General features: G+C 49.8%; 1 protein-coding gene across 1 annotated transcript; it reads right to left on the reverse strand.

Moving 5' to 3' along the window:
- Nucleotides 1-4: 4 nt before the first annotated feature.
- On the reverse strand, nt 5-16,821 carry IQANK1 (IQ motif and ankyrin repeat containing 1). Its single transcript, XM_067712757.1, is given in 13 exon segments — nt 5-400; nt 472-597; nt 678-771; nt 863-971; nt 1,104-1,183; nt 1,411-1,555; nt 10,753-10,878; nt 10,950-11,019; nt 11,021-11,115; nt 11,183-11,285; nt 11,287-11,348; nt 11,952-12,199; nt 16,764-16,821. Coding segments are annotated over 13 exon segments (1,584 nt in total). The 3' UTR covers nt 5-132.
- Between the last annotated feature and the right edge of the window lie 1,422 nt (nt 16,822-18,243).

Here is an 18,243-nt window from a genome sequence, read left to right on the forward strand (position 1 = left end):
TCCACAGCGGGAGGAACTGATTGGGCCCGCCTACTCTGCCCCCAAGGGCCCGCCAGCCGGGGTCCCCCAGCTGGGGCTCCCGGCCGGCCCCCTCCCCTGCACAGCGCACGCCCACATTCCTGATGCGCACGTTCACGGACCCGGCGCCCTGGGGCGCAGCGGCCACCGAACCTTGGTGACATAGAAGAGGTGGAAGTGCTCCAGGCGCGCCTCCTGGCACTGGCTGGGGCTGTACTCGGGCTCATCGGTCGGCCGCAGCAGCGACAGGAACCTCTCCCGCTCCAGCAGCCCGCGGCCCAGCAGCTCCTGCGCCAGGCCCGGCTGCACCGCCTCCAGCTGCCGCTGCGCCGCCAGGAACAGGTCCACTTCACGCAAGTCGGACACCCGCAGCTTCCCGAAGCTGCGGGGAGGGCGAGGGGTGGGGCGGGGAGGGCCGGGGCCTCCCGCCTTCCACCAGCCTCACCCGAGCGCCCCAGCAGCGCCAGCCTGATCTTCTCCGGCCTCAGGTGGTCTGGGTTCACGGCGTCCACATAGTTGGTGTCCTGGTAGCGCAGGAAGGTGGCCGCCTGGCCCGAAGGGTCGATGACAAGAGGCCACCTGGGAGTGGCCGCCAGGTCACCGCCGTCCGCCCGAAGCCTCGGCTCATCCTTTGCCCCTCGCCGGCCGGGACCAGTGACCTGCCATCAGCGCGGATGCGATCACCCACGTCCTTCAACAGCACGTCGTGGAGCTCAGTGACCTGACACTTCAGCCCGGGCGCCTCCTCCTCCCCTGTGGGGATGTAAGTGGGGGGCCAACCGGCGGGCTTGGCGCCCGATCCCCCTCCCCGGCCCCTCTGGCCCCCAGCCCGAGCCCCGCCCACCCTCCTGGGCCCGCCCCCCGCACTCCAGCCTGGCCAGGGCCAGCATCTCTTCCGCCTTTTGGGCCTCCAACCGGAGCCTGTCTACTTGGGCCTCCGCGTCGTTGACGGCCTGGAGGAGGGGCCCTACGCTCCGCTCAGGGCAAGGCCGGACCCCCACCCCTGCCTGCCGGGCTTAGCCGGGACCCCTAAGGAAGGGGCTGGGAGGGGGGCCGCCCCGCCCCGCCGAGGGGGAGTAGCCAACCTGCCGAGTGAGCTCAGCCATGCCCGCGCCCTCCGTTAACCCTTGTGCTTGTCGATCCTCGGGTTGAGCTCGCGCTAGGCCTGCGGGGGGGCGGGGCCAGCTGAAGCCCTCCGGACCAGGTTGGGGGCTCGCGGGGCGCCTCTCAGCACCCAGCTCTCTCTCCTCCCACCGGCTCCTTCCGGGGGGCTGGCTACACACCTGTTGGTGACACTGGCTGCTCCTTGGGTAGCTGTTGCACTCTGAGGTTCATGCTGGGGTCGGGGGAGGCGGGTCAGAGAAGCTCCTGGCCGCCTCCCCCCACCCCAACCCCCCTCTTCAGCGCCACTTGAGCTCCGCCTCCCTGTGCTGCTTGGTTCCCTGGCCCGGCGCTGCCGCTGGGCCTCCATGTTCTGGAGAATATGGCTCAGGTCCCAGGACTGCAGCACGCTGACCACCACGTCCAGCGAGGCCACCTAGCGCCAGTGGTCAAAAGCTCAGGGTGTTCTGTGTTCTGCCCGACCTGGAGAGATGCTGTCGGACTCCCACTTCAGCGAAAAAGGCACCGACTCAGAAATGTGGCCTCCCAGCTGGCCAGGGATGAGCCCCGAAGTGCTGACCATGATGCCCCCTAGGTCCTTGCAGTCCCCCTGCCAAGACCACACAGGCCTCCACCTTCCCCTCCTGCCCTCCTCCCTCCACACCCTGCCACCGGCCCCCCAGGCTCCCTGCTTGTGTCCACTGTATGCAGGTCCCCGGCTGCAGTTCCCCGCCGTCGCGGCCTCCCTACAGACACAGCCCTTGGGGCCACACATCCCAAGTCTTACCACTCCTGTTCCTCTGAAGTCCCCCCCGCCACCCCCCCCCACCCCGGAGTGATAAAGGGGCCACAGAAAGCAGGGTTCTCAGAAGGGAGGGGTAGGGTTCTCCAATGTTTCACATCTTGACTGAGGAGGTTAATCCAGGAGTATTTCCTTTATCATTTAATCAAGCCACACAACTTTGATTTGTACAATGTTCAGTATGTGGTTTGTATTTTAGAAAGGAAAGTTCAAAGGTGTGTAAAATCAAGGATGAGAGAGGAATGGATGGATGGAGCAGATAAATGAATGGAAGAGTGAACACAGGAATGGGTCCATGAATTATTAACAAGGAACTGTGAATACCTACTTTAAAGAGTAACAGCTGCCATTTATTGAGCACTGTGCGCCAGGAATTGTGCTGAAGAATTCCACTCATTGTCTCATTCGTCTTTGAAATATAGGACCTGTTAGCCCCATTTATGAACATATGGAAGCTGATACTTAAATAAGTTTAAAAACTTGCCGAAGGTTAGTTTGCAAGCAGAAGAAATGGAAAACTAAATGAGTGAACAGATAAAATAATAATGGGTGAATTTATGAGTGAGTTAATGAATGGACAAATAATGAGTAGATGAATAAGTTAATGAATGAATTAAATGATAAAAGAATGAAGGATTCTTGGATTGAATGAATGGATGAAATACGAATTGATACATGAAAAATTAATAGATGAAGGGATTTAATGGATGAATAACTTAGATAAGTAGATGGTTGGTTGAGCAAATGGATAGATGAATTGATGGGTGAGTTCAATCATTGAACACAACTTTTGAGTGCCTTTCATGTGACAACCAAAATGTATGACACTGGAGAATACAGCTGTGAAGTGAACTAACATAGTCCCTGCTTTCTCGAAATTTTCTCTCAAGTAAACAGCACGAATGTGTGTATGAATGCACGATGAAGAGATGTGTGAATTAGCAGTAGTTAAATAAATGAATACGTGAGGATGACTTAAGATGGTAGTAAGGCTAAAGTGGATACAGTAATGAGGGGATAGACTGGCAAGTTTATCAATAAATCATTCATAAATTAATGAGAAAATGTGTGAATTGATGAAACAGTAAGTCAAGTACTGGGAAAAGAGATGGTATTCAATGGATAAACATGAAAACAATGATAGATGGGTAGATGAACGATAAAGGGATGATGGATGGAGGGACAGATAATGATTGATAGTTATTTAATTCTTCTACATCATTACTGATTTTTCTGTCTACTTGTTTCACCAATTATTGAGATAGGTATGTTGAAATCTGCTACTATAATTGTGGAGTTAGTTCTCCTTGTAGTTGTCAGTTTTTGCTTCATGTATTTGGAAGCTCTGTTAGTACCTGCAAAAACATTTAGGATTCTTATGTCCTCTTGATGAAATGATCCCTTTGTCCTTATGAAATGATTCTTTTATTCTCAGTAATATTCTTTGTTCTGAAGTCTACTTTTTCAGATGTTAATATAGTCATTTCAGCTTCCTTATATTTAGTGTTATACTGGCATATTTGTTCTATCCTTTTAATTTTCACCTATCTGTATCTATTTTATGTTATTTTATTTTATTTTACTTTTTGGCCACACTGCACGGCATGTGGGATCTTAGTTCTCTGACCAGGGATCGAACCCGTGCCCCCTGAAGTGGAAGTGTGGAGTCTTAACAGCTGGACCGCCAGGGAAGTCCCATATTTTAAGTTTGTTTCTTATAGGCAGAATATAGTTGGATTTTTAAAAAATTTATCTTTATTTCTTTTGGCTGCGTTGGGTCTTAGTTGCAGCACGCAGGATCTTTCATTGAGGCATGTGGGATCTTTTTCGTTGTGGTGCATGGGCTCTTTGCTGCAGCACTCGGGCTTCCCTCTAGTTGTGGCCTGCAGGTTTTCTCTCTAGCTGTGGCACGCACGCTCCAAGGTGCATGGGCTCTGTAGTTTGCAGCACTGTGGGCTCTCTTGTTGAGGCGCGCAGGCCTAGTTGCCCTGCAGCCTGTGGGATCTTAGTTCCCCAACCAGGGATGGAACCTGCGTCCCCTGCATTGGAAGGTGGATTCTTTACCACTGGACCACCGAGGAAGTCCCTATAGTTGGATTTTTTAAATCTGAATGACAATCTCTGCCTTTTAATTGTGGTGTTTAGACCATCTACATTTAATGAGATTATTGATATAGTTGAGTTAAAAATTACCCTTTGCTATTGTTTTCTACTGGTTCCATCTGTTCTTTTATTTATTTATTTATTTATTTATTTATTTATTGGGCGGTGCCGGGTCTTAGTTGCAGCACGTGGGATCTTCGTTGCCACGTCCGGGATCTCTGTTGTGGCATGCAGGATCTTTAGTTGCAGCACGTGGGATCTTTAGTTGTAGCATGCAGGATCTTTAGTTGTGGTATGTGGGATCTCTTAGCTGTGGCATGCAGGATCTAGTTCCCTGACCACGGATCAAACTGGGGCCCCCTGCACTGGGAGCGTGGAATCTTAACCACTGGACCACCAGGGAAGTCCCTGTTCTTTATTTTCCTTTTCTTCTTTTTTTGCCTCCTTTCTTTTTGCCTCCTTTTTGCCTCCTTTCTGATATTTTTTAGAATTCCATTGTATCTCCTTTATTATCTTACTAACTATAACTTGATATTTAGTGCTTACTTCAGGGTTTACAGCATATATACACCTACAACTTATTACAATCTACTTTCAGATGATACTGTACCACTTCACATATAGTATAAGAACCTTCCACAGTATATTTCCATTTCCCCCTGCCAACCTTCATTTTTGTCACACATTGGAGCCAAACAACTATAATTTGTACAGTTTTTAGTATGTGTATCTACATGTGTTATAAAATCCCATGACATATTGCCATTATTTTTGTTTCTTCAATTACCTTTTCAATAAATTTAAGTACTAAGGCCCTATCTCGTACATTTACCTAGGTAGTTACCCTTTCTAGTGGTCCTCACGTCTTTGAGTGGATCCATATTCACAGCTGGCATCCCTTCCCTTCTATTGGTAGGGCTTCCATTAACATTTCTCATAGTGTGAGTCTGCTGGTGATTGATTCTTTCAGCTTTTGTATGTCTGGAAAGGTATGTCTTTATTTTGCCTTCAGTTATGAACGATATATGCACTGGGTATAGAACTCAAGGTTGACAAGATTTTTTTCCCCCTTCAGTACCATTAAAGATGCTCTCCACGGTCTCCTCACTTGCATTGTTTCCAGCAGGAAATCTGCCATAGTCCTTATCTTTGTTCTTCTGTCTGTAACATGTCTTTTTTTCCTCTGGCTGCTCTTATGATTTTCTCTTTATCACTGGCTCGGAGAAATTTTATCAAATTGTGCTTTAGCCTGATTTTCCTTCCTGCTTCTTGTTGAAATTTGGTGTTTGTTGAGTTTTAGGAATGTGGTTTATACTTTTCATCAAATTTGGAAACCTTAAGGTTATTATTTCTTCAAATATATATATTTTTTTCTGTTTCCTTTTTTTTAAAAATAAATTTATTTATTTTCAGCTGCATTGGGTCTTCGTTGTGGTGCGCGGGCTTCTCATTGCGGTGGCTTTTGCTGCGGAGCACGGGCTCTATGCGCACAGGCTTCAGGAGTTGTGGTGCACGGGCTCAGTAGTTGTGGTTCACGGGCTCTAGGGCACAGGCTCAGTAGTTGTGGCGCACAGGCTTGGTTGTTCCGTGGCATGTGGGATCTTCCCGGACCAGAGCTCGAACCCATATCCCCTGCATTGGCAGGCAGATTCTTAACCACAGCACCACCAGGGAATTCCGTCCTTTCTTTCTTCTCTCCTTTGGAGACTCCAATTACATATATATGATGAGGCCTCTTGAAACTGTCCCACAGCTCGTTGATCCTCTTTTCGTTTGGAGGAATTCCTTTTTCTCTGTGTGGTTTTATTTGGAGTAGTTTCTATTGTTAAGCCTTCAAATTCACTAATCTTTACCTCTGTTGTGTCTAATCTGACATTAATCCCATCCATAGATTTTTGTTTGTTTTTCATCTCAGACACTGTCATTTTTACCTCTAGCATTTGTTTGTTATACCTTCCGTGTCTCTATTCAATTTTTCAAGCATCTGGAATATAGTTATAACAGCTGTTTAAATGTCTTTTATGCTAATTCTAATATCCCCATCCGTTCTGGGTTTGTCTTGATTAGTTGAGCTTCTCATTATGGTCATATCTCTATGCATCTTTGTATGTCTGGTAATATTTAATTGGATGCCAGACAGTGTACATTTTGCCTTGTTAGGAGCTGTATATTTTGTATCTCTATATGTATTCTTGAAATTTGTTTTGGGATACAGTTATATTACTTGGAAAGTTTTATCCTTTGGGTCTTGCTTTAAGATTGGTGAGGCTGTACCAGAGCGGCATTTACTCTAGGACTAATTATTCCTCTGAGGCAAGATCCTTCTAAGTGCCCTACCCAGTGCCACATGGATTGTGAGGTCTCCTGCTTGGGCTGGTGGGAAAAGGCTAGGCACTGCTTCCTTCCCTCCTGACAGATGGCTCTGTCCCCAACCTTGAGACATTCCGTCACACACATGAGCCATTGAGTACTCACCTGAATCCCCAAAGGGGTCCCTACACACCTCTGGAATGCTCTTTATCTTTTTTTTAAATTTATTTTATTGGAGTATAGTTGATTTACAATGTTGTGTTAGTTTCAGGTGTATAGCAAAGTACATCAGTTATACATATAACCACTCTTTTCTAGATTCTTTTTCCATATAGTCCATTACAGAGTGTTGAGTAGAGTTCCCTGTGCTATACGGCGGGTCCTTATTAGTTATCTATTTTATATATAGTAGTGTGTATATGTCCATCCCAATCTCCCACTTTATCCCTCCCCCCATTTCCCCGCTGGTAACCATAAGTTTGTTGTATACATCTGTGACTCTATTTCTGTTTTGTAAATAAGTTCATTTGTACTATTGTTTTAGATTCCACATATAAGCGATATCATATATTTGTCTTTCTCTGTCTGACTTACTTCACTCAGTGTGACAATCTCTAGTTGCATCCGTATTGCTGCAAATGGCGTTATTTCTGAAACGCTGTTTCCCTTTGCAGCTCTCTTCTCTCTGGCCCTTGCAGTCTGACTGCCTTGGAATCCCTGGACTCTGAACCCTGTCTCCTTAACTCAGGGAATTGACCAGGCTTTGCCTGGATACCCCGCTCCTGCACCACAGCCTGGAAGTGCTCTCAAGGTGGTTAGCTGGGCAATCGAAGAGCTCACGTAGTTTATTTCCAGCCTCCTGGGGATCACCGATTATTCCCTGATGCCCAGTGTCTTGAAAACCATTGTTTCATATTTTCTGTCTGGGTTTCCTTGTCGTATTTCAGGTGGAAGGATAAATCAGGTTGCATTTACTCCATCCTAGAAGCAGAAATCTCTGTTCATTTTTTTCCCACCTTCTTTCTGTGTTTCATTTTGGGTAATTTCTATGTCTTCTAAATAACTAATTTTTCTTTCAATGTCTAAGCAGCCATTAATCACATCCAGTGTGTTTTTCACCTCCAACATTGCAGTTTTCAGAAGTTTAGGAGTATGTACATAAAAATAGAGACAGATGGATGTGGAGGTGTGCTGTGTGAGATACAGCTGTAAGTTTAATGCCCTTGTCCACTTACGCTGCGTCATTTCTGAGTCAGCGTTGATTGATTTTGCTCTTCACTATGGGTTATATTTTCCTGTTTCCTTGCATGACTGGTAACTTTATTAAACTTTTATTTGCAAACAATTACAGACTTACAGGAATTTGCATGTACCCTTAACAAGTTTTCCCCAGTGATGGTATCTTATACAACTATAGTGCAATATACAAAGCAGGATATGGACACAGTACAATCCACAGACCCCCACCTACTTTGTTTCAACAGTTTCACATGTATCCCTTTGTACGCCTACAGTTACATGCAGTTTTATCATACGTGTAGGTTTGTGTACCCACCACCAGTCAGGATGCGACCTGTCCCATCACCACAACGCTCCTCTGTGTCACCACTTCTAGTCACATCACCTCTGTCCCCTTTCCTTCCCTGCCCCTATTCCCACCCCGCAAAGCACTGATCTGGCCTCCGTCTCCATAATTTCGTCATTTTGAAAATGTTATGTGAATGGAATGACAGTATGTAACCCTGTGAGATGCGCTCTTTTTTCACTTGGCAAAAGGCCCTTGAGACCCGTGCAGGTGTTGCTCTATCACTAGTTCCTTCCTTCTCACAGCTGAGGAGTGTTCTGAGGTGTGGACTGGCCTGAGTTGGCTTAACCTTTCACCTACTGAAGAACATCTAGGTTGCGTCCACTTTGGGGCTGTTACAAGTAAAGCTGCTGTGAACATGCATGTGCACACTTTTGTGTGGACACAGTCCTCATTTTACTGGAATAGAATGCCCAGCAGCGTGTGCTGAGTCCCACGGGAAATGTATGTTCAGTTTCTTAAGACACACCCACTGTGTTCCAGGGCAGCTGCCCCGCTTTACGTTCCCACGAGCACTGGGTGAGATCCGGCTTCTCTGCACCCTGTGCCCCCGCTGGTTCCCGTTTCAGCCCCTTTGCGTTCCCACGAGCACTGGGTGAGATCCGGCTTCTCTGCGCCCTGTGCCCCCGCTGGTTCCCGTTTCAGCCCCTTTGCGTTCCCACGAGCACTGGGTGAGATCCGGCTTCTCTGCGCCCTGTGCCCCCGCTGGTTCCCGTTTCAGCCCCTTTGCGTTCCCACGAGCACTGGGTGAGATCCGGCTTCTCTGCGCCGTGCCCCCGCTGGTTCCCGTTTCAGCCCCTTTGCGTTCCCACGAGCACTGGGTGAGATCCGGCTTCTCTGCGCCCTGTGCCCCCGCTGGTTCCCGTTTCAGCATTTCTTACAGGTGCGACGGAGTTGGACAACTTGTGTTTATTGGCATCATTATATCCTCTTCAGTGAAATTTCTCTCCATGCCCTTTGCTCACTTTATAACTAGATCATACCACTTACCATTGAGGTGGTGTTTTTTTTTTTTGCGGTACACGGGCCTCTCACTGCTGTGGCCTCTCCTGTTGCGGAGCACAGGCTCCGGACGCGCAGGCTCAGCGGCCATGGCTCACGGGCCCAGCTGCTTCGTTGCATGTGGGATCTTCCCGGACCGGGGCACGAACCCGTGTCCCCTGCATCGGCAGGCGGACTCTCAACCACTGCGCCACCAGGGAAGCCCACCATTGAGTTTTGAGAGTTGTTTGTATGTTATAAATATGGGTCCTCTGTCAGATACGTGGTCTGCAAGGATTTTCTCCCTCTCTGTGGCTTGTCTTTTCATCCTGTTAACAGGGGCTTCAGCAGAGCAAAAGTTTTACATTTTTAGGAAGTTCAATTTGTTGGGGTTTTTTTTCTTTCTTTTATCGATTGATTGTGCTTTTTGTCTAAGAACACTTTACCAAGCCACAGGTCCCAAAGATTTTCTCCTGTGTTATTCTAAAGGTTTTACAGTTTACATTTAAATACTAATCCATTTTGAGTTCATTTTATATAGGGTTTGACGTTTAGGTGAAGGTTCATTCCTTTGCTTGTGGACGTCCAATTGCTCCAGCACCAGACTGTCCCTCCTGCAGCCAGTGGCCTCCCCTGCTCCACAGGGTACTGCTCGTCTCAGTGCCCCCTGCCCCACCCTCAGGCACCGGCGGGCTGGACATCCTCCTCAGCACCCCTCAGAAGGCCGCCTGCATGCTTCTCCAGCCTTCATGCCCTGTGCCCACCGCCCGGGCCTGCCCCAACACGGCCCGCGGAGAGGTGGGCCTCCCTGTGCCCCTCCTCGCTCCAGCCCCTCTGAGGCCATGGCCAGGCCCTTCGGTCCTCCTAGCCTCACATTTTGCTCCTTTGAGGAGGAAGCAGGAGGAGTTTGAAGCCAGAGGCTCTGCTGGTCTTTTCAAGCTTGGCTTGTTGCTTATTAAAAAGGAGAAGCCAAGAAGAGCAGAGGGGATGCCTTCCAGGACAAGGGGGAGCCTGGAGCAGCACCCTGAGGAGGCAGCTGGGGGTGAAGGTGGCGCCCAGGACACGGGGTCCCCAGGTGGCAAAGGCCCTGGCACCCCACGGGTGGAAGCAGGGGCTCAGCAGCAGACCCGGGCCAGTCCCACATTTTCCAGCCAACACCTCAGCTCTACAGACTGGGGTGGAAGGACACACGGCTGAGATGGGCGAGGGCCTGAGATTCCAGTCAGACTCATTTGAAGAAATTAAGGCCGCGGCATTAGGTGATCTGGCTTCACGGCTGCTCCCACAGGCCCTGGGTCAGCCTCATCTGACCTGGCCTCCTGGGCCGGGGAGAAGTCCAGGCGCCCGTGTCCCCAGCCTGGCCCAGGGCCTGTGAAAAGGCCCCTTGACATCGTTCCCGGGCGCCACGAAGGAGGTGCCAGGCTGAGCTGCCTTGGGCAGGGTCATGGCTCCAAGCCCTAGGGCTCAATTTTCTCAGAGACGTGGAAATTCTGAGTGAGGGGCCAGGTGGGTGGTCCTAGCGCTGCCCTCAGTGCCCCAGAGCTCCCGCGCTGGCTCCCGAGGAGCCAGTCTGTTTCTCCACCTCCCATGGTAACACTGCTTCCAAGGTGGGCTGAGGGCCCAGGGACGTGAGTAGAACCCCGGCCACAGGAGGCCCCAAGAAACCGGGAGCTGTGGTCTTGATCGCGCGTGCCCGGTAAGGCTCATAGCGAGTACTTTGGGAGGGGAAGGGCCTGCAAAGGCTCTGGGTCCTGGAAGGTTCAGGACCAGCCGGGGCGGGGCCCCCAGGCTCCTGACAGCTTTGCGGGTGGGGGAGCAAGCGCACCGGGGCCTTCTGCCCACGCCCGCGCACCTGCTCGGGGGTGCGTCCGTCGTCCGCACACACCCGGGGGTCAGCTACGAGCTTCACAAGCACCTCCACGGCTTCCAGGTGGCCCCCGAAGGCCGCTCGGTACAGCGGCGTCCGGCCGAAGGCGCCCTGCTGTACGCGCTCACTGAGCACGGCCCGCCCGGACGAGGCGCGGCCCCCAGTCCTCGCCCGGCGCCCACCTTGCTGTTGCGACTGGCGCCCTGCTCGGCTAGCAGCTGGATGGCCAGGGACTGCCCGCCCGCCGTCGCTGTCCTCTAAGTCCACGAGGGCCAGGCGCCGCTGCAGCCGCCGCGCCGCCCGCGCCGCGTCGCAGCTCACGCCCTCGCGGTTCAGCAGCGCGTCCACCTGCGCCGGGCGGCGGTCAGCGACGCCGCGAGCTCAGGGCCCGCCGCCCCGCCGCCCCGCCGCCCACCTCCCCCAGGACCGCCTGAATTTCGCCCAGGTTCCCGTCGAAGGCCGCCTCCAGCAGGCGCGCCTCCAGCAGGCGCGCCCCGCGCTGCCGCTCCTCCTGCCGCCGCCGCTTCTTCCCACTGCCGCCGGACCGCCTCTGGCTCCCGCCGCAACAGGGCCACGAAGGCCTGCGGGCAGCCCAGTGCGGTCACCGCCCCAGCCCTGGGCCCCCAACCCTGGGTCCGGGCCCCGGAGCCCAGCAGTTTCCGCCCCCGAGCCCTCCTTCCCCGCCGCCAGCCTTGCGTCCCCCCGCCCTAACCCTGCGTCCCCGCCCCCAGCCCTGCATCCCCGCCCCCAAACCTGCAGTTTCCGCCCCCAAGCCCTGCGTCCCCGCCCCCAGCCCTGCGTCCCCAACAGCGCTGCGTCTCCCCGCCCTAGCCCTGCGTCCCCCACAGCCCTGCGTCCCCCCGCCCTAACCCTGCGTCCCCGCCCCCAGCCCTGCGTCCCCGCCCCCAAACCTGCAGTTTCCGCCCCCGAGCCCTCCTTCCCCGCCCCCAGCCCTGAGTCCCCGCCCGCAACCCTGCAGTTGCCGCTCCCGAGCCCTCCTTCCCCGCCCCCAGCCCTGCGTCCCCCACAGCGCTGCGTCCCCCCGCCCTAGCCCTGCGTCCCCGCCCCCAGCCCTGCGTCCCCGCCCCCAGCCCTGCGTCCCCCACAGCGCTGCGTCCCCCCGCCCTAGCCCTGCGTTCCCGCCCCCAGCTCTGCGTCCCCGCCCAAAGCCCTGCAGTTCCCGCCCCCGAGCCCTGCAGTTTCCGCCCCGAGCCCTCCTTCCTCGCCCCCAGCCCCGCGTCCCCGCCTCCAGCCCTGCAGTCATGCCCCGCTCCGACACCCAACCCCGTAGACCTCACCTGCCTCTGCAGCTTCTCCATCAGCTCCAGGTAGTCCTGGTGGTCCTGCTCACGGCAGGCCTGCTCCTTGCTCGCCAGGAGCTTCCGGAAGGCTCACTGGATGGTGGTGGCTGCTTGGTCCGCCGCGGTTGGCCCTGCTAGTGGGGAGAGGGCTACGGATCACAGTGCTCCGCTCCACGCTGCGGTCCACGCGGCTGCAGGACCAACACCAGGTGTGCCCGAGCTCCAGGTTAACAAGGCGAGCGGAGCAAGCGCACTCCCTCCTGACCTGACGAAAGGATCAAAAATGTTCTAAAATCCACAAACACAACTAAACCAGAGTAATCCACCGGCTGGGCTGAAGTGGGGGTGTCTCAACCCATAAGCCCACTGGAACTCAGAATAGGGAGCCCAAGGCCCCTGAGAGCTGTGATCCGCTGGCGGCACACTCTGCCTCGCCCCAGCAGCGCCCTTGGCTACAGGGAGGGTCTGAACGCCTGCCCTAGGAGAGACGTCCACACCCACCTGCCACTCTCTGCCCATGTGATGAGGCGACCAGTTAGCCTCTCTGGGCCTCAGTGTCCCTTTCCTAAAATGGGGTGATGGTAGCTACACCCCACAGGGCTTTCCAACAGTCCAATAATAGAACACTGTGAGTCCTGAAAGTAACTGCTCAACCTATGTTTCCATAATTGAGACTCCAAGCAGAGGAGAGCCAGACCCAGGGGCCATGCTCACTGTGAAAGAACTGCAGGTGAGAAGGTGCGGACATGCCACAGGGAAGGGATGAGACGGCTTTCAGAAGACGCTGGAAGAAAACAAGCAGAAAAGCCAGCTCTCCAAAAGCACCGCAAGCTAGGGAGGAACTTAATAAAAACAGAAATCCAATAAAACAAGGGATCAAAGACAAGATGGGAAAAACAGAATGAGGAGGTAAAAGAGTCATCACAGAAAAGAAGACAAATGGAAAACAATAGTCAGCTCTGCAGACCAACAGCTAACACAGGACCAGATGAAAACAGAGCCGATGTGGTGCAGAGTGGAGCTCGGGGCAGGAGAGAAGGGTTTGGGAGGGTCACGGTGAATGCTAGCAAGGGGGCGGAAACCGGAAGGAGGAGACACAGAAGATGACAATAAAACGTGACAATAATTAGTGTCTCTAGAATGCGGATACTAGTGATGGGGAAAGTATTTAGAGATAAAATACAAAAAAAATTTCCTGAAATGAATCTTAAGACAAAAGGGACAAAGAATATACCAGGAAACAAAAAAACTGGCAGGTTGTTTTTAAGGTTGCTGACTCTTAAAAAAAAAAAAAAAGTCATTGGGATTTCCCTGGTGGTCCAGTAGTTAAGACTCCGTGCTCCCAATGCAGGGGGCCCGGGTTCGATCCCTGGTCGTGGGACTATATCCGGCATGCCACAACTAAGAAGCCGCTTGCCACAACTAAAAAAGATCCCACATGCGGAAACGAAGATCTCACTTGCAGCAATGAAGATCCCGCGTGCTGCAGCTAAGACCCGGCACAGCCAAATAAATAAATAAATATTTTATATATATATATATATATATATATATATATATAAGTTACTCGAGGACCCAAGCAGAAAAGAAATCAAACTACGCTCTCCTAGGACTTATTATTTTTTTAAAATAAATAAATTTATTTATTTATTTGCTGTGTGGGGTCTTCCTCCCTGCGCGCGGGCTTTCTCTAGTTGTGGTGAGTGGGGGCTACTCTTCGTTGTGGCGCGCGGGCTTCTCATTGTGGTGGCTTCTCTTATTGTGGAGCACGGACTCTAGGCGTGCGGGCTTCAGTAGTTGTGGCACACAGGCTCAGTAGTTGTGGCTCACGGGCTCTAGAGCGCAGGCTCAGTAGTTGTGGCTCGCGGGCTCTAGAGCGCAGGCTCAGTAGTTGCGGCTCGCGGGCTCTAGAGCGCAGGCTCAGTAGTTGTGGCGCACAGGCTTAGTTGCTCCGCGGCACGTGGGATCTTCCTGGACCAGGGCTGGAACCTGTGTCCCCTGCATTGGCAGGCGGACTCTCAACCACTGCGCCACCAGGGAAGCCCCTCTCCTAGGACTTTTTATAGCAGCATCAAATGTAGACGTCAATGAATCAGTCCTCACAGAGTTCCAAAGGGAAAAGAGTAGCTCCAGAAGCTCCTGCACGTGGTGCTGCTTCTGCCATGTCAGTGAAGGAGGTTAGGACCAGTCTTCCCAATGACAGCAACAGAAGAGACGGGCAGAATGAACATGCTGTGAAACGTGTCTGAAGGCACTGCAAAGACGAAGGAGGTGAGCCCAGGGCAGGAGAACGCAGGAGTGGCCCCAGACCAGCAGACAGGCTTCCCCTGGCAGCAGCCACGAGCACCAGGGGGAGGGCAGGGGCACAATGTGAGCAGGGCTTCTGCAGGTCTCAGCAACAAGGGGACAAAATCTGTATTCCAGAGCACCGGGTAAGGGCTTAGGGTTGCCAGGTTTAGCTAATAAAAATACAGAACATAATCCTGAGGACATACAGTAAGAAAGGATTTATTGTTTATCTGAAATTCAAATTTAAATGAGTGTCCTGTATTTTATCTGGCAATTCTATTGAGTAAGAATCCTGAAGAACTCCATCCTTTGGGAAATAAAGCAACGCGCGTGGGAACGGAATCCTCAGCTTCAAATCACTCAACCCCCGGACTAGATTAAGGTAATCTGAGTTGCCTCTAGCCTTGGTGCCTACCAGAAACTAAATAAGTCTCCTCTGGAGGAAGATGTCATTGTCCAGCACATTTTTAATAGGCAATGTACAGCAACCAAAACATATCAGGCTAATGAGGAACGAAGATATGAGTGAAAAACAAGAAAAATGATGAACAATAAAAACAGACCCAGATGCAGCCAATGATGGAGTTCTTGGACATAGACTTTAAAATAATTATGAGTGATATATTCAAGGAATTAAAAGATAAGACTGAAAAGTTTGGGCAGAGAATGGGAAACAATAATAAAGAACCAAATGGAAATTCTAGAATGTAAAAATACAAAACATAAATTGAGAGCTCAATGGCTAAGTTTAACAGCATAATAGACATAGCTGGAAATAGAATTAGTAACCTGGAATACAGTACAAATGAAAATATTTGGATTAAAGACAGAGAGACAAAAGGAAAGGTCTGACGCTGATGTCATGGGAGTTGCAGGCATGAGGGAAGGAGAGGATGGTAGCAGCGTTCAAAGAGAATTTTTCAAAACAAACAAGAGATCAAGTCAGAGCTTTGATACGCATGAAGAATCCCAAGCAGGATGAGTACAAAAACAAGCAAGTGCACACAAACACCAGAGCACACCGTAGTATAATTGCCAAAACCTAATGAAATGAGAACAATCTTCTTTACCCCTTCAAAGGGGTAAAAAAACAGTTTTTAATGCAAAATAAACACACCTTTGGACAAACAGAACTTTAGGAGGGTTCAGTAGCAGCAGACCAACAATGAAGAGAAAGACAAAAGAGAAAGAAAAAAGGCAGAAGAGACAAAGCCAAATGGGACATGGAGGTGCAGGTAGGGAGGGTGCATTGGAAAGAATACACATAAGAGCTGTGCAAGGGCTTCCCTGGTGGCGCAGTGGTTGAGAGTCTGCCTGCCGATGCAGGGGACACAGGTTCGCGCCCCGGTCCGGGAAGATCCCACATGCTGTGGAGCAGCTAGGCCTCTGAGCCATGGCCGCTGAGCCTGCATGTCCGGAGCCTGTGCTCCACAACAGGAGAGGCCACAACAGTGAGAGGCCCGTGTACCGCAAAAAAAAAAAAAAAAGAGTTGTGCAAAACAGTAGCACCAACATCACAGATATATAACAGCTAAAACACACACAAAATAATAGCATATGTTTTGGAAGAGGGTAAGTGTAGTTAAAAGGGCTAAGATTCTTGCATTGTCAGAAAAGTAGAGTGTTATAGTAGACTTGAGAATTCGAAGATATATTGTAAACTCTAGGGCAACTACTAAAGATTAGTAAGAGAACTTTGTGGCAGACACACGCTAAGATGACGCCCTGTGGCTTATGCCTGTGTGAGCCCTCTCCTTGAGTGTGGGTAGAATCTGTGAAGTAGCCTTAATCAGGCAAAGGTGATAGGCTGTCACTCCCATGGTTACGTTACATTGTGGAAGATTCCATCTTAGCAGACTGACTCTCCTGCTGGCCTTAAAGAAGCAAATGGCTGTGTTGAGAGCTGGCTGCAGAGGGGCCATGTTATGGGGAGCTGTGGGCGGCCTCCAGGACTGGAGAGCACCTCCAGCCAATGGCCAGAGAGAAGCCAGGACTCAGTGCTCCAAGGAGACAGATACTGCCAACAACCCAAATGAACCTGGAGGTGGAGTCTTCCCCACTCAAGCCTCCAGTGAGACCACAGACCCAGCTGACACCTCAGCTGCAGCCTGTGAGGTCCTGAGGGGCATCAGGTGGGTCACCCTTAGATGCCCAACCCACGGAAACGGTGAGATAGTAAATATGGGTTGTTTTAAGGTGCTAAGTTTGTGGTAATTTGTTATGCAGCACAGAAAATACAAATTTATACCTAACTGCTAAGAGTAGAAAAAATTGGAATAATAAAACATTTTTACAGATTAAAAGAAGGCCAAGAAGGAGAGTAAAAAGGGACACCAAGTAAATTGAAAATTATGAAGTAAACACTAAGATGAGATTTAAACACACATATGTGATTGATTACATTACATGTATTGGGTTGGCCAAAAAGTTCGTTCTGGTTAAATATCTGCAAAGCAATCCGCATGCTGCACCACATCAACAGATTGAAGAATAAAGGTCATATGCTCATCTCAATAATGCAGAAAAAGCTTTTGACTAGATTCAGCATACATTTATGACAAAAACTCTCCACAAAGTGGGTATAGAGGGAAGATACCTCGACATAATAAAGGCCATATATGATAAGCCCACATCATACTCAATGGTGAAAAATTGAAAGTGTTTCCTCTAAGATCAGGATGAAGACAAGGATGCCCACTGTCACCACTTCTATTCAACACAGTTTTGGAAGTCCCAGCCACAGTAATCAGATAAGAGAAAGAAACAAACAGAATCTAAATTGGAAAGGAAGAACTGTCACTATTTGCAGATGACATGGTAATGTATGACTTTAGGATAGAAAATCCTAAAGATGCCACTAGAAAACTACTAGAGCTCATCATTGAATTTGGTAAAGTTGCAGGATATGAACTCAATATACAGAAATCCGTTGCATTTCTATACACTAACAATGAACTACTGGAAAAAGAAATTAAGGAAACACTCCCATCTACCATTGCATCAAAAAGAATAAAATACCTAGGAATAAACCTACTAAGGAATTAAAAGAACTGTACTAGGAAAACTATAAGACACTGATAAAAAAAAATTGAAGATGACACAAACAGATGGAAAGATATACTGTGTTCCTGAACTGGAAGAACTGATATTCTTAAAATGACCATACTACCCAAAGCAATCTGTAGATTCAATGTAATGCCTATCAAAATACCATGGACATTTTTCACCAAACTAGAACAAATAATTTTAAAATTTGTGTGGAAGCACAAAAGACCCCAAATAGCCAAAGCAATCTTGAGAAAGAAGAACAAAATTGGAGGAATCACACTCCCTGACTTCAGACTATATTACAAAGCTACAGTAATCAAAACAGTATGGTACTGATACAAAAACAGAAGTGGAGATCAATGGAACAGGATAGGAAGCCCAGAAATAAACCCATGCACCTGCAGTTAATTAATCTATGACAAAGGAGGCAAGACTATACAATGGAGACAAGACAGTTTCTTTAATAAGTGGTGTGGGAAAACTGGGCAGCTACATGTAAAACAATGAAATTAGAACATTCTCTAACACCATCTACAAAAATAAACTCAAATGGATTAAAGACCTAAATGTAAGACTGGATACCATAAAACTCCTAGAGGAAAACATAAGCAGAACACTCTTTGACATAAATCACAGCAATATCTTTTTTGAATCTGTCTCCTAAAGCAAAGGAAATAAAAGCAAAAATAAATAAATGGGACCTAATTAGACTTAGAAGCTTTTGCACAGCAAAGGAAATCATCAACAAAACGAAAAGACAGCTTACAGAATGGGAGAAAGTATTTGCTAATGATATGACCAATAAGGGGTTAATAACCAAAATATAATAAACAGGTCA

This window comes from Pseudorca crassidens, chromosome 17 (genome assembly GCF_039906515.1).
Source record: "Pseudorca crassidens isolate mPseCra1 chromosome 17, mPseCra1.hap1, whole genome shotgun sequence".
Taxonomy (NCBI): Eukaryota; Metazoa; Chordata; class Mammalia; order Artiodactyla; family Delphinidae; genus Pseudorca; species Pseudorca crassidens.